Source organism: Bombus vancouverensis, chromosome 12 (genome assembly GCF_051014615.1).
Source record: "Bombus vancouverensis nearcticus chromosome 12, iyBomVanc1_principal, whole genome shotgun sequence".
Classification (NCBI taxonomy): domain Eukaryota; kingdom Metazoa; phylum Arthropoda; class Insecta; order Hymenoptera; family Apidae; genus Bombus; species Bombus vancouverensis.
The window spans coordinates 4,763,515-4,785,239 of NC_134922.1; the positions used below are offsets into that span (position 1 = coordinate 4,763,515).

At 34.5% G+C, this 21,725-nt stretch overlaps 2 protein-coding genes across 3 annotated transcripts in view; one reads left to right on the forward strand and one right to left on the reverse strand.

The window, feature by feature from the left end:
- Stg-1 (stargazin related protein STG-1) overlaps window positions 1-5,855 on the reverse strand; it is a 39,292-nt gene extending 33,437 nt beyond the window's left edge. For both annotated transcript variants that reach the window (XR_013059784.1, XM_033341900.2), the window contains exon 1: window positions 5,464-5,855. The gene's annotated coding sequence lies outside the window, so the exon portion shown is untranslated. The remainder of the gene's footprint in view (window positions 1-5,463) is intronic.
- A 2,932-nt stretch (window positions 5,856-8,787) lies between these two features.
- Window positions 8,788-21,719, forward strand: LOC117160820 (uncharacterized). Its single transcript, XM_076623492.1, has 7 exons — window positions 8,788-8,935; window positions 10,080-10,164; window positions 13,578-13,709; window positions 14,672-14,764; window positions 16,580-17,194; window positions 19,227-19,493; window positions 20,535-21,719. Exons 2-7 carry the CDS (start codon window positions 10,083-10,085, stop codon window positions 21,557-21,559), a joined length of 2,214 nt encoding a protein of 737 aa, XP_076479607.1. The 5' UTR covers window positions 8,788-8,935; window positions 10,080-10,082; the 3' UTR covers window positions 21,560-21,719.
- The last annotated feature ends 6 nt before the right edge of the window (window positions 21,720-21,725 follow it).

A 21,725-nucleotide genomic window follows, 5' to 3' on the forward strand; every position in this document is an offset into this window, starting at 1 on the left:
ACGTTGAGTTTTAAGACATTGATACTGCCACGTAGCTAATTTGGGTCTGCTTTTCATGGAGCTGCTATCGTCTGAAAAGGAAGTCGATTCCGCGGGCGCCCCGATGAACTTAACGATGTTGGTGAATGATCTGTTACAAACCTACACTCAACAGAGTCATTTACCACAATCCTTGGGCTTCTTTCGTAATTAATAATTGAAGACGTCGAATAGTTGAGAAGACTGCGGTTCGTGATCATTATATATGTCGGAGATGAAAGGAAAACCGGAGCCTTCCCTTTGCAATTTTGAGGAAGCCTTCTAATGCTTTAGCCTAGATTTTATCATAACTGTAATTAAGCAATTGTCATTTGTAATTGTTTGATATTTGTGAAAGCGAAAGTGGGTTCGAGGTGACAACTGGTCGCCGAACGTAGCCACGGTCACGGGATAAACGTTTTGCCTGACGAAGGTGTGGATCGGTTGTATTGTTCTCCCTAGAAATCACATAGAATTGTACTTTAGAGATGTCGATATAATGGGACACACGTTGTATTAGAAATCAATCTCCAGACAGAAACTGCCTAGCAACGGCGTTCGGATCTTTCTCGATGTTTCCAAAGAGTATACAACAAACTTTTGACAGAAATTGCCTAGCAACAACGATTGGAACCTTCTCGATGCCTCCAGCGAGCATATAACAAACAAATGCAGTCGTATAGCGAAAAAGATTTTCATCAGATATTCATTCGTGTGATCGCCTTGGAAAGTGATACATCGAGCAATTTACCGAGTGTCTCAGCAATTGTATTTTTGTGTTTAAAATTATTCTACGCATAGTAAAGAGTTATTCCGTTGACCGTGGATTCGTTTGAACCCCGGAACATTGTTAATAGCGTTAATTAAATTCATTATTCGTAAAACCTATCAATCGTTAATCTCATTATTCGTTAAATTTATTATTCGTAAGACATATTATTCGTTCCTTTTATTGTTCGTTAAACTTATTATTCTTTAATCTAATTATTAGTTAAACTTATCGTTTGTTAATCTTATCATTTATTAAACTCATATTCATAATATTTTGTAAAATCTTGTTTATTCGCGTAAATATATTCTCTGTTTCGTAAAACAATGGCTAATTCAAATGAAGAATCCTTATCCTAATGATAACCCGACATATATATATATCTTTACATGTTATTTTCTTTCTTCATATGTTCCTTTATTAACTTCATATGTTATTTTCAAACAAACGTGTCTTTCTTTACGATTGGGTCTATTATATATATTAGGTTGTTCGAAAAATGTCGTTCTTTTACAGACACGTCTTTTACAACGACGCATCTTTATACAAACATGAAACCTAATCTGTCGAACGTTGTGATCTTTATTTTGATAGAACAAAATGGATCATACATAATTCGATAAAATAATATTAAAAGGAAAATGGTGTGCATCCACTATTTCCTTATAAAACGAAAGAAACTTAGGACGACCTAATATATATTATGTATGCGATATATAACGTAATAATAACGTAATAATAACGTAATAATAATATAACGTAATACTATAAGCGTTATCATCATAACATTAATTATAAAGCATCACAAAGAACCTACATTACGTATCGACAATTTAATCAAGCTTCGCTACTATTTTGTAATTCGATATACGAATATCGTTTATTCCTTTCGCATTAAACAATCAACGCTTCAGATTCTAGTACTTATAGAGTACTGTACAATTTTACCTATACATATGAAAAAATTGATTCTGATTGAATATGCGAATAATACTCTTTCTAAATTAAGAAATCTGGAAGCTTGCCGACACTACGCCGGTGGTGATTAACATCCTCATATTGTATTCCGTGCAAATTTCTCAAAGCCAGCTACATGGTGATTTTGCGTCGATAAATAATACTGTTGATTATACGAAAGGGTGGAGGTAACGAGAAGTTCCAAGGAGAAGGAGAATTCGATATGCACAAATCTACCTTTGAATTCACAGAGATCGGATAATTCCCTTTGCCTTGGAATTTTACGTCCACTAATGGGAACTCCAAGAATTTCTTGATGAAGCTGAAAGAATTCTTCCAATTCTCGCAACATTTGTTATCTTTTCGCTACTTTCTTGCCAATGAATCGTACAAAATAACGTTCTGAAGAAAAAGAAGTTCCGAAATCTCACGTCATAAGTTTAATAGGATCTGATCTATCTCACAAAGCAGCGGCACGTGAATTAATTTACATATAATGTGATAACGATAATGATAATTATCCTCGCTAAATACTACCACGTTTACTTCGACAATTTATCCGAATTTGAAGAATTTCTATGAGAAGGACAGGCTTGTTGATTTTGTATTATTTTTAGTATTCCCACTTCCAAGTTGTTTTATTCCCGTGTATTCCTGTGTTCCAACAATCGTCATTTGTGGCGGCAATCGGCGACAAAAAGAGAATGTATTTTATTTTCAGCTACGGTTCTAATTTTGATCGTACAAATAACTTTCAGTCGGCAAATGGAATAATGAGAATTGCGGTTTGCGATTCACCTAGGCTAGAAGCAAGGACTTTTTGGTTGCCATTTGTACGTACACTTACACATGGTGTGCGCACACGTGCGACATGCTAACATGTACAAGCACATGCATAAGCAATTTGGCGACCCACGTAAATGTTTCAAACCGATATTACGTTAGGTCTGCAATCTGAAAATACAGACAAACGAAGTACTGTTGCCTTTTTTGTTATTTTTCCTGACTTTTCTCAAAATGCTGCACTCTCGGTGTAAACCACACTCGCAACAGTTTCCTGAAATCTGAAATGTAAACATAGAAATATGCCACAGTTATTATCGCTTTCTGTTTCGAAATTTTTATTTTTTATTCGCGTAATCTTTATATTTTCGATGAATGAATGGCTCACGGTATTTGCTAATTCGTTGTAAAAGTATATATATGCAAAATGCCTCAAACGCTTTCATGACTACAATAAACAGTTCTTGTCCAGTATCGTGACAATTAATTATAATTATGGAATTGTTATAGCTTGAAAATTTAACAGGGAATACATTGAAAATTCCGCAATGCAGGGTACTTCACGTATACTACGAAGTTTAACATAAAAGTTTCAAATAAAAGCAAAAACGTTCAAAATGGTATTACAGTCATGCAAAATGAAAATTGCTCAATTTCAAAGGGATAATTGTGAACGACGTATATCCGCGGTATCCTCTTCGAATCACGTATGTTGCAAACGAATCGATATAATATAAATATATTCTACAAGGCGCAACTTGTCAATACGAATTTTGTCACTGTACAACCTGAAAATGAACAATTTCAAATTATTTCACTTGTCACGAGTCATATCGAAATTAAATTTATAATTCCGTCAACTAAAGGTAATTGAGAAAATTAACTAAACATCAAACATCTGTTTCGTAATCGTATTCGTCGAATAGATTTTGGGAATAAATTTTCAGTTTGTGTCGAATCATCGAAGAGTTACAGAGTATTATACCTATTAGTCTATATAAATAGGAGCTTGAAAATGAGGATATCATGAAAAATATCATTCAATAGCGTAAACTGAGTTAGTATTTAAAATTTGAAAAAAACAAACCCTATAACATGAAAATTGACAATTTGTATGGGATTTTAATAATTGTATTTTTTTTCAATTAAAGAGAATTTAAAGGGACCGATATTTACATGTATGTATCTATATAACTGCTGCAATATAAACGTATTCATTCACGGTGCTTGTATTTAAATCCGTTGACCAGCTTGTACAGTACATTAGAGCTTAATTGTGCAGGGGACAATCCGCATGACAGCTGAATAATAAAATACTTGTATTAATATTAATAATAAACACGTGTTGTATAGTTTATAAATGTGAAAAGTAAATTCAACTTCCACGAATATTAATTAGGTTTCTCTTTCTAATACATATTAATGGGCTATAGTTTATATAATCGATTGGGCATACAAATTTTATTACTTTATTTATTTTCAGTATGAATTTTATTGCGCTATATTGCGCGGTAGTCCAAATAGATGATTACGCATATAGTTTTATTTAGCTAGTTGAATTTTGTTGAACCATACACTGAAGACAGCTGTAAAAATGAAAATATTTTGTCTCGATTTCATAATTCACTATCGTGTTTCTTTATGAGTTTGAGAATTTGGAGATCGAACGCGACAAACAAGTAATTTTATCGCTCCGTTTTCTCGGTGATGAATTTGCGATTTATTTCCTCAATTTGTTTCATTTTTGCAATGCTGTATCGTTATACTGCACGCGTGTTGTAACGCTGCACGTTCCACGCCAGAATTTTCGATAAAGCTCCCGGATAAATATTTTTTTCGTTAAAAAGTTCATTTATTTGTTGCATAAAATTGTTTTCAGAAAGAAAATAATAAATTCGTTGAAAATTCAGAGATATTAATAGCCTTTGGTTAATTCATTCGACAATATGGGATTACTTATTTGTTCAATTTACTTTTATTACATTATTTTATTTATTAAATTCCATAATATGAATAATTATTTGAAAAGATATTCTGCTCCGAAAAACAGGTCAAATTTTAAAACTGTGGCGCAGAAGAGAAAGAATACCACCTGTATTGAATTTTGAACTAAAGAACTTTCGTTCTGCTTCAAAATTCGTAGAACGAAGGAAGAAACCACCTGCGAGTGACAAGGAAATCCGAACTCCAACAATTTGCCCAGTTTTAAAAATCGGTAACATTTCGATAATACCAATCGAAATATCTCTGCGAAAATTCATTTGCAGTATATCACAGAGATCACATGTCACGCAAAAATTATCGATATATCATTGGCTTGGTTTACTGCACCCTAACGGTAACGGCATTCGAAGTTTTCTCGAGAAATTGTAGGAAACCAATTGAAAAAACTGAGAGCAAATTCCACTGATCATTTACTTTACTTAAACCTTTTCATTGATAACAATTCTTGAATACATCGAAAATGGAACAAGGAAATGAAACAGGAGTTACTTCGAAGAAAGTTTTCCGCGAAAGGGATCAAGCAAGGAAGCCCGAAAGTACTCGCTTAAACACTCGTTCGTACAACGCTAAACCTTCCGTGGAACGTTTACAAGGGAAGCCGTATTTATTCAGTCGGCGTTCGGTGAAGCGGTTTGCGGCAACTAAAAACTCTGCAAGAAAATAAATGATGAAAAGAAAAAAATAAAAAGAAACAAGTACCAAAGAAGTATACTAGCACGGGGCAGTAAATTTAATTCTAACCGTCGTTTTAACACCCGTGCACTCGTTACATCTAGTAGTATACAAAGAAACCGTGTTTACCGGGTATACACAGAAAAATCACTTGAGGAAAGGAAAGGAAAGGAACCGGCGCTGGAAGAGATCAACACGTCTATCGTCTGATTGAAAAAATTCGTCTCTCGATTACTAGATGCGATGTTCTTCAAACATACCTGAAGTTCCTCGATGAGTCTGTATACCGATCGGTACACCGTCCTGTCAGTTCCTTCACCAGCAAGCAGTCTCTTCATGGGGAACCGTAAGATGCTGTCTCGCGCGCGCACCTACGATCATCCCTTTTCTCTTACCCCTTTGGTCTCAGAAGCCTGCACGATCACTGACTGCAGCAGAGTCCACACGGCGCTGCGACACTCGCAGTACCGCGCTTCCTCGATCGTTAACGCGAAACTCGTGCACCACGAATCAACACTGAAAGCTCGTTCGAGAAGAAAACGGGGTGTACTACCCCCACTCTTCGGGTCGGCGGTTCTCCTGGAGATTTTAAAGGATCGCGGAGGAAAGAGCGTTGGTTTGTGTCGCGAGGAACGAGCGCACCTACCTCGAGGAAGCGACGAGTTCGACTACCGGACGACGCCCGTCGACCGCGCAGCACCCTCTCGAAAACGCGGTGCGACGCGCGCGCATACACGCGGGAGAAACGCACCGAAATCTACGAGGAACAAGTGCAAAGGATAAGGATTGCTTCGGCTGTCACTGATACCTTCGACCGTGTAGTTCTGGCGAGTTAATATCTAAAAGCTTACGAATGGTAGAATGAAAACGTGAAACGGAATAATTTTGAAAATACTGGGTAATAGAAATGAGAAACTAGCAGTGGTTGTTTCTTTATATATATAGATGTATATGTGTGGAGGTTCTTGATAAAAGATATGACAAGGAAAGGATTAATAAATCTAGCGCGGGGATTGAAAGTAATGTTCGAGAGTAAAACACGTGAAATACGAAAAACGGAAGGTAGTCCGGCGCGTGTATAAATTCGCAAGAAAAACGGCCCCGAAGATGCAACATAAAGAAAATAAAAAATTTCGTGCGGTTTTTAACTAGATGTAGGAAAGAAGGTAAAGTTCGAATGCATGCATAGAAAGGTTGGAAAAAGAGATTCTGAATGTTACTTGCAATTTCTTAGAAAGGATCGACGAGTGAAAAGAAAATGAGATCTCACAGTTTTTATGCAGTCATGCGAATGAGTACAGAAGATAATATAGCTAGGTGCGTGATATGAAATCTATTGGATGGGAGGATAGAAAGGGAGAGCATGTGCAGTAAACTGGACTGAAAGGAAACAATAAAAAAAGATAGGGAAGATGTATTTTAGTAGCATGCGTGAGATTGTACATGTGGATGGGAAAAGGAAAGGGAAGCGACCTCAGTGCGCGTGATTGTGATAGTAACCCACCACCGCTTAGTGTTCATCCTGGAAAAGGGTTCTACGAAAGATCCCCGGATCCCTCTCATCCAAGGTTTCTCTATCCCCAGTGTCGAACTAGCGAGCACCTTTGCGCAGTCTCCAGATCGAACATCCTGCCATTGAGAGCACGAAAAGCTCGGAACAACGCAGTGAGGTCTTCTGCAAGGATGAAATGTTCCGACACGTGAGGGTTTGACGGAACTCCTTGTCGATGAGATTTCTTGGTAAACGTGACTGCAGATACTACACAGACGAGTTTGGAGATGTAGCGGACAGTGGGATGAAAGCTAGACGTAAATCGTCTTTCACAAGATGTGTTGGCCGAAACGTTGTGGGATCCTAAGATCCACCAGGGAAGATTTATCTAATTGTACTGAAAATATTTTCTTCAACTACCGTTAAACTTGAGACGTAATACGAACGCGAAAGATATCATCGATTAGTGAACTTTTTTAAGTTTTTGGTATCAACCCGTGAGTTATAGTTGGAAAAGAGAAATTGCAAGAAACGTTGATATTTAATTTTAGGAATATTGTTATCACGTAAAATGTAAAACTCAAACGTGTTAAGTTATATACATCTGATATAAGTAACTTTGATAGTTGTTGCTAATCGTTCGCTTAATAAATCTTTTAACTACACTTTCCAACTCTAAATTTTCCGTTTTATCCGCTAAGAACTTTATTGGTGTAATTATACAAGGAAATATTAATAAAAGTATGCAACGAATTATTAAAAGCGGTAGCTAGGCAAGACATGCAATATAATGGATGATAATCTGGAATCACGGTTTTAATTTCAATGTGCTTTTATTTGCGAAAGATACAAGGTATAAAAAATAACATAAAGGATAACAGAGATGCTCGAAAATTATCCCTTGAGAGAAACACGTTGCAACGCGTGAGATGTTCGCGAATTCTCGTCTAACATCTAACATCTGAAAGAAAAATAAATAAGGGAATATAAGAATATTTCGTAAAAAGGATGCCAAATAAAAATTATTTACAGCTTAATGTGTTTAAGTAGAATTTTTATTATAGAAACAAAAAATCGTAGAAATTAAGTTAAAAGATGATATTATATGAAATTTAATGTATTTACTTTAATGTAAATTAAGTTAAAAGATGATATTATATGAAATTTAATGTATAGAGTCGCTGAATCGAATATCTAGTGGCAGAATAAATTACAAATATTACGATGGGACTTTGATCCTACTAACTGAGATAAGACAATTTTTAAGATCTTTTTCTATTCCATTCGCATATCGCGTACACAATAAGAACTTTAACGTACGCTGCGATACGCAGAATAAGCGGCATTAAAAAGAGGCATTAAATTGTCATAGGAACGTGTTATACATAGTATAACATAGTTTATAGTCTCTATAAACGCTATAATAATGTGCGATACATTACATGACAAGATCTCGTTCTATACTCTAGAACGATTTTATATTGAACCAGAGTTCGTTATTATATTGAGCAGAAATTAAGTAATAATTAAGCTACTAAACAGAAGATAGAATTAATGATGTAAAAGTACAAAAAAAAAAAAAAAAAAAAAAATTGAGGAAGAAATGGATTAAAAATATTTTTGTTCGTGGCTCGAATTAGCAAAACTCTGTTCCAACATCATAATTGGATAATGACATCATGGAATTGCAATGTCGAGTTCCATGATTCAATCTCTATCTCGAATTTTCTGTCAATATCTTATTTGGTTGTTAAATTGAAACTCAAACAACATTGTTCAGGAATTTCTCGTTACTGGAATTTGCATGCGTTTCACATTTTACCACTGGACAAAAATGGTAGTCAGAATTTAAGAAATTTTAAATAAATATCTCCAAAGTACCATGATGATTATAGAAATTCTCGTTCTACATTCAACATCATGTTTAAAAATTATTCTCGAAAGTGAATTGAAGCCTCTCTCTTTGAAGATCGTATCTTTTTTACCTTTCTCGTGGTCATTAAAGCGATTATTTACGCTCAACATATTCTATTTCCTTTTACGTCACGTTGACGCTATATCAGTCTCCTTTTCGGAGTTTCTTTCTCTCCTTGTCTCTCGCGTGTAACGTTGTTGTCCATCTTTGTTCGACTCACGCCAACGTCAGGTCAGTAACGATACGGCATTTCACCGAATGTTCAGTGTTATACTGACTACGCGTTGGAGTAGACGTTTGTGCATATAGTGAGTGAGATTTTGTGGTAAGTTTGCATCATTCCCTCATATAACGTTATTGTTTTGTGTCTTTTTAAGAATCTTCGCGTTAATTATGTGATGTAAGTAACTGAGTAGAACGATGTGCCACGTAGAAACGAACGACGCAATTTACGGTTTCTCCATGGCTTGGCAAGGTCAATGGATTAAAAGATTGCAAATTCAATGTTACCAATGTGTTTTCTAGTGTTAAGATCTAAATTGTTGGCAATTTAATTCAATTGTTATGCATACTCGAGAAGTACGTGTTTCATTTGTACGTTTAGTACATTTGATGCGTTTGAGGTTAGGTATTCCTATACTAAGGAGTACAAGGATAGATATGACGAGTGAGGTTAAAAAGTGAGACTAGTGAGACAAGGACAGGTGAGGAATAGAACACCTGCTTGAGTTAGGTTATATGTTGCCTGTAATTACCGCTGAAATTGTAAATCTAGTTATTCTTTTGTTTTCATTATTCACTTTTGTGATCTAAAATTAACACTAAACGTTGATTCTCAGCTTTGATATGTTTACCACTTGGTGAACATTCTTTATTTAATATTTGTTTAATAGAACCTTAATAGAAATCCAAAACATCTTCTATTACTAGAATTAATAGAATAGAATCATTGATAAAATACTTTTGGCGTCCATTATTAATTTTAATGTTGGACACGTCTTCTGGTTTTATAAACTTTTTTTTATTGTTTTTTTAATCAATAAAAAGAGTAGAGAGAATAGTTATATTATTATAATTCTGCAAAATTCCACGAGATATTTATATTATGATTGCAGTTTATTTGGAATAAATGTTATGTGAATTTCTCTAATTACATTTCTTTATTAAATCAGTATTAAATATTCGATATTTTGTAAGTACGTACTTGTCTTGAATGTACGTCTGATGACATGGAAATACGTTGTACGTTGCGTGACGTTTATCTATCCCTAGGCGATATATAGTGTAAAGACTCCATAAAATATTACACAATATTACACATAGCATTATGACGTATTAATTTTTAATCAACCCTTTATCAAATAATTTTATTATTATAGTACTTAAAGTAATATAATTTAAAACGACCAAAGAATAATTAAATCTACGTATAAAATTAGGTTGAAAGAAGAACATTTTTTTAATTACAGAAAATGTTGTCCAGTTCTATACTGGGTATCCTTCTGGGGACACTCTTACTTATTACTTCGGTTCCCGATGCAGCCTCATACACTAGTAAGTAAAAATTTAATAAATTTAAGTAGACCATTTTAAAAAACTTTTTCTTAATTCAGATATATATAAATTTCTGTAACGAATAAAATAATATATAAAATATATCGTATTAATAAAATATCGATTAAAATTTAAATATGTATATTTCTACAGTACTTGTTTAAATTGCTAATTTGTTGTAATTGTGGTATTACAAGCCAGCTTAAATCATGGTGTTGCAATTCAATTGCCAATGGCCAATCGTTTCGTTTGATCGGGATTAAGTGGGCTTAATGGAAACAAATGATCGTTTTTAATCTCTAACTCGACCAATGTAATTACATCGACCTTCGTCGTAATCGTCGTCTTTGTCCTTTTCCGCTTCGTAATCTTGTTAAATAAGGAAGAAGAAACCGCGACAAGAACCAAAAGATTTAATGACATGTATATTCGAATCCTAAACTCAACTATTTATTTCTAGTCGTCCATGTTTATATCCTTATTAATGGTCAATCTTTGAAAATACTTATTTACTTACACGAGCAAATTTTTGTTTTATTATTGGAATTATATTGGATGATATAGGACCCTGTATTGGATTTTCCAAGAATATAACACTTTAACGTTGGCTTGGAAATATATTTCACAATTCCTGTTTATCGCATAAGAATAATTTCCTGTTAGAAGCTTTACGTAATCAAGCTTATTTAGAAGCTTATTACAAGCGTCTCGAGAAAAATCATGCCAATAAACAATTTTCCTAGATATATCCGAATTCGTTTCAGAAACAAAAAGATATCTCATTAATTGTTTCCGCTGAATTGACAATCTTACTACTCAATCAAATGGCTTAAATAATACATATGTATAGAATATGTATAGAATAGTTAGAAGATTAATAGGTATATTTCCGATTCATTAACGTTTTAACGTTTTAAAACGATTGTTTTAAAGTTAAAGATTACCATTTCTGTTAAAAGGGATGTTATAACTATTATAACTGGTTGGAGTAATTTTTAAATTGTTCCAGAACTTCTCTCTTAATTTTCCTGTGAAGCTTTTTTGCGAGTTAAATGAAATGTTGAAAATGGAGTTCTCTTAAATGGCTAGAAAAATACCGAGATTAAAACCTTTTTGTTAATATTGATTCGCTATTCAAAATATATTCTGAAATATATTCCTAATATATTCATTGCAATGCCATTATAAAAAAAGTAATCTTATTCATATACATTTCTATTTCTACGTTTATTTCGTTAAACGTAATACATATATTAAATAAGGAGTACCCGTTATCACCAATATGTCATTATTTGATCAGAGCCCCAATGCTCTTGACCAAATTGATATAATTAATTACCGGACCTTAATTGCTACCGTTGAATTGATATTTACGCAAAATGTGACTGTTATAACCGCATATGTACATTTCATTTTCACGGAAGATGAATTGGAGCGCTGTTCACTCCGTCTCAATTTATTTTTCATAATTATCGTTATTTCCATGGTTATCACGTAACACCGTGTATCACTTCGAGAATCATTTTGCCGCCTGTATTAACGTATTTCGATTAATTCCTTATAATTTACAGTTGTCGGTCTTATCACATAATATCATGCATTGCTTGAGAATTATTTTGCAGCCTATATATATAATGCCTCTATTGTTTCTACGATTCTTTCATTCTCCCTTTTATTCTTGGATATGACAAACGTTTAAGGACAATTAGAGAGAGGATCATTAGCCTAGTTTTAATATTCTCTTTCTAGCTGCCCATCCTTTTATTTCATTTCTTCGTATCTTCCCAACACGTAGGCAGAGGTGGATAACACCAAGCTGGGCGTTAACTCGGCAGCTGCTTCTCTCTTTCTCTCTTTCTCTCTCTCTCTTTCTCCCTTTCTATCCTCTTTCTCCTTCCCTTGCTGCTGGATAATTGAGAATCGATGGGGTTATATGGGGATGACGCTGTGGTGCTTGAATAGAATTACGATTAGCAGCGTTATACCCATGCAAGGCTTGGTTGGATAACGTCAGGTAAATGTGCGCTGGAAGTTGTATTTTCACTGCAAGAAACGTTTCCTCTAGTATTTACTAAATGCGGATATACGAGCTTTTTCACCGCGTCAAATGAAATTGGCAAAGACACTTATGCTCTTGTGAATATTGATTCAAGTTGCGAGAAAAGAATTCCAAAATTTCTACTTAATTTACATTTCGATTTGTTTATTACAGTTACAGTCTGGAATAATGTCGTCTTATATTGCTTCGTTATTATTATTCGTTATCTGAAAACATTTAATATAAATTTTTAGAACCTAATCGCTCATTTACAATTCAGCAATCGTCAACAGTCAAGGCTTAAGTCAAGACTTAATTGTGAACCAGCAAAACTTAACAGTTGAGGCTAAATATAAAAAGTAATACAATACCAAGACCATGTACTTTGAATACGTAATCATACAATTATTAATTGTGGCCAAGGACGCTGATCTAAAGAAATGACAGAATTGACCGACTATAGATATTTAATTATTTATCAAGTTATACTTTATTCACTAAACAGCAGCTTCAGTTACTCAGTTGCTCAGTTTCTATTTGAAGTTTTAGTGGAACTCTGCATAGGATGTGAGATATTGAGTTAAAGTCACTTAAATGTAAATATACTTACTCTGTTTAATAGTTCCACGTTACATGGCCGGGCATCTAGGCGTGTATGTCCTTAAAACAAGTTTTAACAGCTATCTATGCAACAAATAATTACTGGCAACTACATTAACGTCATTAGTGATATATCGGTATAAAACAATCTGAAGGACTGTGCTTTGCGACCAGTCTCTATCAGATGGTCTGTCTATAGTAAATATTTTATAGTTACATAAATATACATCACATCGAACATCTAAGTTTCATTTGTTCAGTGTCAGGTGTGTCCTCGAAAATATAAATTTCCATAAATGTTTATACTCTACTGATTACATAGATAAAACATCGCATACATCATATTCAGACGCGTTGCTAATTAGTTTGCTAAAGTCTCTAGATGGTTTAAATAGTACTTAAAAATAAAATCAGTTCTGAAACTTCGTAGACCTATCGTGTATATTTCAGGAACGCTGATGGCATCAAAAAGTTCCAGAAGTACATTTTCTTGTGCTACAGTATAAACCCACAATCCTGTGAATATATAACGGTGGTACTTCTCGGCGAAGTACGCATCGTTTACGTGCACTTTTCGCGCGACCCGAAATTAAAGCTTCCGTACAAGCCATTTGATCAGGAGTATCAGAGTCTCCGGTATAGATTCCATTTATAACACGTTCCTTTCTTCGAGTGAACTTTTAACGAACCATATCCAATTGCGAGATCATGGTATATTACTGGAACTTTCGCCACTAAACGAAAACTCACGGAGGGGTTACTCTCTGGTTTGCAGAGTATGGAAGGACATGCAAGGACATCGGTTGCAGGAGGGATGAGGTCTGCGTGATGGCCGAGGATCCTTGTTCAATTTACCAACGAGATAACTGCGGTCGTTATCCGACTTGTGCAAAAGCTCATCCAGGCGGTAAGAATGTTGTTGACCTATCCATAAATACAGTTTTCCTGTCTCATCTCGATGAGGAATAGACGGGACACGGAAAATGGGAAGAGGAATAAAATTCTGCACGATTGAATCGGGGTTGATGACGGCGGTTCTTGTTAACTTTGCATAAATGATAATCAATGATTTTAATTCGATTACGTTTCTTATCGAACGAAATTCATTTTAATGCAATTTTTGATTTGCGAATGATATATCCTGTAGTGATACAGCATTTTCGAAATGAAGATATTAACGTATCGATGTTCCTATCAATTAACGAAGTCGTGTAACGAATACTGCACAATTATTTCGAATTATGTATTACGCGAATACACAGTAATGAATACTTGTCGTCGTATCAATGGAAATTAAAGTGTAGAGAATTTAGGATATAATAATGATTCATGCATAGAAGCGTGTTTGGAATATGTTACTAATCAAATATAGTCTGTTGTGTTTTGAATTAGAATGTGTGTAACGTGAACGTTTCAACCCCTTTCGGTGCATAAATTATCGATAGCTCCATTACTCTTCAATCAATTACAAGCTCATTAAATTTTAATCTATTGTGTGTAAGTTACTGACCAATTGCATACGAAATTGTTCGCCTTATGATCGATAATACTAATAAATAGTACTTGAATATTTTAATGAATTCAAAATAAATTACACCGGTTAATCGCGTTTATCAAACTTCATAATTATTATACAGTTAGCCATTTCTAACTTCAGTACTATCATATTCGAAACGTATAATATCCGATGAACCTAAATGCATCATTATCGATCTCGTTGTCTGCTTTTTTTTTAAGGAGAACTATATTTATCATTTTGGTCGCTGTTTCCTATTATCGTTTAAATATCATCCATACTATCAACGCGACTGATAGTGAACTGAAAATGCGAGGGATTCAAAATAAATATTTAATCTCTCTTATTTGTAGGTGCTAGTTGCGCAAGCACTATATGCGGGGAAAATGAATACTGCAAAACCGAAAATGATGCACCGACGTGCGTGAAAAAATCAACGGCAGTTGGTGAGTGTTTAAATTATTTCATCTTTTATTCGTTACTACTGTGATTGATTATGCGTACACGCTTGTTGATTAGCATGAAAACTTAAGTGCATGTCAGAGGTACAACGAGCAAAATGTATGAAATTGAATCACGCAAATGAGAGAAGAATACAATATTGGCAAAAATTGTTGCATTTGATTTAAATGGATTGCCAATATTACATTTTATCTAAAACTTTATGAACTTTGTTGAAATTATCAAATATATGCAATTAATCATGTATTATTATATGTGATTTATTAACTTATAGTTCATTAAGGTATTAAAGAACGCTTTTACTTGTAATACGATATTATATAAGAGTTATGGAATAATTTCATTCTGTATTTGCTAATGGAACTTTAAGCTGTTGTAATCCTCTCTCCATTGCGGTAAAAACAAAGCTTTATACCAGGCTTTTTCCCCTATTTTTCATATATGCATATTTTTATAAAATGAATGGAATTATTTCTTTGTTGAAATTTATAACTTTTTAATTGGTTGGAATATTCCATCGAGTTTTATCCATTTGATGGTTTTAAATATCTCAGCTTTAAAATTTTGAAACTAGATTTTGAAACTAATTTTGAAGCAAAACTAAACGTGATTTACATCGTTCTTTATTAACGTATAAGACCGTGAATCGTTTCGAGTGCAAATTACAGTCACGCGTGTTGGATTCATTAAAACTTCCGGTGTTCTTGGCCTTAAATATCATACGTAATGTTCCATACGAATCTTCGTTATTAAAATTTATTTTATCTTACGAGTCTAGCTGATTTGTCACAGTATTTATCTTTCTAACAATACACCTTTGTAAGAAGATTTTTTATTGCATATTATAGTTTAAGATATGAAATATCTTAAATGTAAGTGCAACAGTTCGATAAAATCCATTTCTTATGAAGTAGAATTAAAGCTCTCGAAATAAAATGGCATCTAAAAACATAGAATTTCCGTAATTTTTCGACATATCGGTAAGTGTAGAGCGGGATGTAACGTAAGGTGGCAAACCCCAAGAACCTGTATGGCAGATTTTTTACTCTTCTTAACTTTTTCGAACACGACCTTTCCATTATCGTCTCTTCCTACACGCAAACGTATAGATGCGCGTATACTCACGTAGCGTTATAGGATTTTGAAGAAATTGCTCTCGAACGTATAAACTTTTAACATCCTGTCGAAGAAGGAAAGAAAAAGTGTATTATTCTAGTTGTTAGCGAAATTGATTTCGAACGCGTGGTTTATGCAGTTGCGTTAAAATTTCTTCGTTACACAAAAATAAAATGACGTCTGAAACTATTCATTGTATAATCATATTCAATTTTCACTATCTAATAATGAAGTTAATTATTTGTACAAACGAATATTATGAATTACGACATATTGTTAACTTTCTCTACGATAGTTTCAACGCAGGATTGCTTCAGCATGTAGCATGGATCTTTTCAACGTTCACTTCTAACGCTTTCCAATTATCTTTGCATACGTAACAGGGGATGAAAATAACGCAGCACAATTTTCAGAATTCTCGCATAGCACCTTCGTTCGACTAATTCCGTTAAAGCGTGTCACTCTAAAAATCTTCAATTTTTTTAGCGAAACGTTTTTAGTCGGAATGCGTTCACGTAGTTGTAATCAAGGTGTCTCCCGTTTTTAGTATGAAGCTCCTATCATATTTTGACAATATTCGTTTCTTTCTGTCTGATTTTTGATTTGATTTTTAAAATTCCTTGATTATAATTGAGGAATACCCCAGAGATAAAATACGACGTAGAAGAGGACGATCTTTTCAGGATACGATTCAGCGGGTGTTTCTTACGTAAACGGACAGCGAACCAACAACGACGAGAATCACGATAAGACCAGCAACAGCGCTAGCAATTCGAACCCATACGCGAATGCTAATGCACCCCCGGCTCCTGCTGATCCAGCAGGAGGATACCATCAAGTGAATTCTGGCAGCAATTTGGGTTATCCAGCATATCCCAGTAACAGCGCTTCTAACAGCGGTTCTAACAGCGGATATCCGCCTTATCCCTCATCGAACCAAGGAAATCGGCAACAAGATTTAGGATATCCGCCGTATCCAACGCACAACAGAATGCCAGTGCCTGGACAAGCCTATCCCGCTAGACAACCTGGTCAATCCAATTATCCTATTTATCCAGGACAACCTGCTTATCCAGCGCCGCCAGGATATCCTCAACAATATCCCGGATACCAGAATTATCCTTCTGCGAATTATCCTAATGCGAATTATCCCAATGCGAATTATCCTAATCAGAATCGTATGTACCACAATAATGTGCATTCTGGTTATCGAAGAAATAACGCCATCATGCAGTCTCCGTCCTTAATGATTATCTATTCAGCAAGTCTTATCATGGTATTGGTGAATAGATTATCATGATTACATGCGCATTGGGTTCTAAGTGTCTGTTAATGCTTTATTCGATATTGTTGAATAATAGACAAATCTTGGGCGGCAAACTTTTGTTTGTCTGATCAATATTGAATTATATATATACATAATTATAGAGAAATCTTAGTGGAATTGTATATATTTATAATATGTACACGTAACTATGGAAAGAGATTATAAGTACCTTCACTACTTTCGTCCAGTAGACTTAGAGAAATTTTTTAGCGTGTACCGTGTATAATTTCTTGATATTTTTATGTTGAAGTTAGTGAATTCAATGTATATTCTTCCTCTCTCTCTCTCTCTCTTTATCTGTCTCTTTCTTGCTACTAATTTATTTTTTACATTTCCATCATTTAAAAATACATTATGGTAAATTAATATCTTTAGAAGATTCAATAACAGGTCGTAGTAATGTTATTTCATTACTTTTTGTTGTTTCTTTTAGAATAATATTTGAAAAAGAAAAAAATATACAAAAATTACAAAATGCTTTATGAAATTATAAGATGCTTCAAGGAATTATTGTTTAAGATATTATCTCTCTATCATTTTTCTTTTTTGCTCAACGTTTTCCTATCTTTATAAAAGATTCATTCTTAAAATTGTAGTTACCATTTGATATTTTACTATGATGCATTACGTGCCTTCCAATGTGTCTTTCAGCCAGTAATCGCTCTTTTTGTAATGCATATATGATTAATGGAGACGCAGAAAATATAATTACATTTTCCGTAGAGAATAAGATTTTCAAACATGTTGGGTGCTGAAAATGCATTTGACTGATTAAAGTCACACGCTGTTTGAGGTGAAAGTTCTTCCATTTGATGCACTCTTTTTACTCGTGTTCTACCTCAGAATTTGATAACCTATTTTTTTCTTTTGATGTACACAATGATTTTACAACTTGTCAAAATGTATGTTTCCAGCGATAGATTAAAAACAAGAAATATGTCATCAAGCATGTAAGTTGACCAATTCCTCAAGCACGCTGATTGCAATGAGTCGATTAATTTGGTACCTGATATTCTGAGTATGATCGACGAACAAAATTATTCACTTCTCTTTAAACGAACAAACTATTGTCACGTGAATGTTTTATCTTCCTTTTTTTACACAATGCACATAATTAGGTACTGAGATGAGCCAGATATTTTTGCCGTCCGAAAAATAATTTCTCTTAGCATTAATAAAATCGATATATTTGCATTGATGTATATTTATAATACACATACAATTATTTCTATATTGACAAATATATGAAACCAGTGGCTATTGTGCGAACTCGTTGAATCGGAATAAAAATAATACGATTTCTATCAAATTCATAGATTTACTACAACTACCTGTCATCTGCTCTCATTAAGCTGCAGTCGCCTGGGACAGGCTTTAGGATTAATTTCTCGAAGACGTAGCAAACACCGACTGATCTCGTTATCGTGTCGAACCCTGACACCTCTTATCTCCTTCAGCGTGCGACGTAGAAGTACTTTGTAGGTCACAGTTCTTAGCTGGCGGATAGTCATTTTACTTTTATCAGCGTTTCTTTCAGCATTTTTTTTACGATGTTTTTATATTGCCCTTTTGTTCAAAAGAAACTACGATTTCCAGATATCTACTTTTAAGATATCTACTTCTGTTTTAATTTTTACTTCGATTTAATTTACTTTTATTTTATTATACATACATTACCTAAAACATTTACTTATTTTTATTTCGTCTAAATATAGCTACAGGTTTATTAATATCCATTAAAGGCTTAAGAGTTAACACAGGCAATTGATATTTTTACTTGTCAAAAATAAATTGATGCCCAAAATTGAAGAGTGGAAGTACAAAGTGTAAACGAATTAACAATTATTAGAATGCATGTTTAAGGAGAGATAACTTCATCATAACATTGGTACGCAATAATCGTTATTTCTAACATTAACTAACGGCTTATATATTGTGTGCGTTGAATTTAGTTGACTTTTAAGTACGATATAGCTTTTGACTACCACTCTTCAATGTGACAGTGTATCCAACACCAAGACCAGGAAAGATTAGACCAACTCCACCTACTCCACCACCGAGATCTTCTCCCAGTGGATACGGTGGAAGAGTCAGCGGTAACTCGGGATCCAGAAACACTATTGGAAGTGGTTCTATTTTTAACCGTTTGTTCGGGAATGATCGTTATGGTGTAACTACTCCTAGGAGCCGTACTCAGCAAAGTGGTAACGGCTATTACGATACCCATACCTCTGTGGATGATCAGGGAAACCGAATTTGGAGATTCTTTGGTTAAATGGAGTTCATTGTCAATTTATAACTTACTTACCTTATGTTTAGCTTTCGCTTTAGGATCGCATCTTACTTTCTACACTAGAGGCTGCAGTTATATCGCAAGACATACCATATTTATATAAAGAAAAAATTATATAAAAAAAATGTCCAAATTGTGCCATTTTTTGTATCTAGTGTCGATATACGAGATATCTTGTCGATAAAGAAGTACTTATCTTTAAAATATTTACTCTGAATTCTCTGATATTTAATCTTTTATTCAATAACCTAAATTATGACGATGAACTAATTTAATTTTATATTATCTCCAGTTTTGTAGGTGTCATATTATCTTATGAATGACTGTGGTTTCTTTCATTACAGTGCCATGTTACGGTTGTGCGATACATTTTTATTAAGTTGTTATGATATATAGGTCTATTAAATGTGTAGTACTTAACAAGCATTTGAAACATTTTCCTATGTAACGAACAAATGTAATAAATATATGTAATTCTTCAGCATACTATGGATGGTCTTAATTTAAGTAATTCCAGAAATGTATTTTCTTTATAAAACAATACAACAATTAGATGCCAATAAAATGAATTATAAATAAGATTATGTAATTGTTTAAAATACTCCACGCATTTAGAAAGTCGAGACACATCTATGTGAATCGTTTATTGCAATAGCACACTTACAGCCTTCAACACTTTTGACAAATAGTAGTACAAGCACATGAAATTGCATGACTGAATTACTCGTTGCATAGCCTAGCTTTCAAACAGTAACAAGAAACGAATAATCAAGATACAAAAATAATTCAATCACATATACGATATTAAAATACATTTACATTATAGTTAGTTTAATAACATACTAATTCAAATGGTACAGTTGCTCGGGCATTGATAGCGATATTGACTGTGTCAGCAAGGCTGCTTGTGCAACACAGAAGTGTGATAACAATTAAGTTGGACTCGGCATGGCATGGGGCACAAACCGGAAGAGAATATTTCTAAAAAATTAGGAGATAGATAACGAATTGTTCGCAGAGTTCGATAGTGACAACAAGATAGTCAGAAGACGAGAAAGCGCCAGCGACGTGGACTCTTCTGCGTCTGACGTTCAGTCGACAAAGGGATCGCAATCGGGATATCCATCTGGAAGCGGATATCCTAGCTCTGATTCTTCCAAAAATTCCAATTCATTCTCCGCAAGTCAACCAAACTCCGAAAGCCCAACCAGATCGTCCGGTTATCCAAGTAACTCTGGTTATCCTTCGAACTCCAATTATCCATCCAGTGGTTCGTCAGGTTATCCTTATAGCTCTGTAGGTTATCCTTCAAGAAGTTCGGGATACCCATCTGAATCAGGAAGCTCATCCGGTTATCCATCGAGAAGCAGTTCTGGTTATCCCTCTGAATCTGGATATCCTTCAAGAAGCTCATCTGGTTATCCATCAGGATCCGGATATCCTTCGAGAAGCTCTTCCGGTTACCCTTCGGAGTCTGGTTACCCTTCGAGAAGTTCTTCGGGATACCCATCAGGATCTGGTTACCCATCGCGTAGTTCGGACTATCCATCAGGATCGAGCGGTTATCCTTCCAGTTCCGGAGGATATCCAGCGAGCTCCGGTTACCCTGGCAGCTCCAGGACGAACGAAGAAGGTGTTAAAAGGGTAAATGCCAATTCGGTTAATGCCGCGTATCCTGGATATCCTAGTCAGGCTAGTCGAAGCAATTCTGGATATCCTTCACAGTCAGGATATCCTTCACAATCTGGATACCCATCACAGTCTGGATATCCTAGCCAGTCTAACCCATATGGTAACTACTATCCTGGATATAATCAAGGTTACCCACAGGCATATCCACCCCAAGGAAACTATCCTCAAGGGTACCCACAAGGATATCAGCAAGGTTATCCACAAGGATATCCGCAAGGATATCAGCCTCCTCCTCCACCTGCCAGTAAAAAGCCTAACTTTGGAGACCAGTTAACTAATATAGCTAAAGATCTTGCTGGGAGAGTTTTAACTCAAGCGATTATAGATAAAGTTAGTGGAAGATCGCATTAGAGTTATAGAAGATCTTATATATTTTTAAGATATTATTATATATACGATTAATTATGCTTTCTTCAAGATAATCACTGCTTATAGCGATATTACTCTATGTTAAATAGAATTACTAACGAATTGTAGAAATAAATTCTTCAGTAAGAAGATTTACTGATTATATCAT

Excerpts from the sequence above, each read along its gene's own strand:
- LOC117160820 (XM_076623492.1), top strand. The coding sequence starts at position 10,083 with ATGTTGTCCAGTTCTATACTGGGTATCCTTCTGGGGACACTCTTACTT. Across the intron at positions 13,710-14,671 it reads TGCAAAAGCTCATCCAGGCG|GTGCTAGTTGCGCAAGCACT; the intron begins GTAAGAATGTTG and ends TCTTATTTGTAG. Across the intron at positions 17,195-19,226 it reads ATTGGTGAATAGATTATCAT|TGTATCCAACACCAAGACCA; the intron begins GATTACATGCGC and ends TCAATGTGACAG.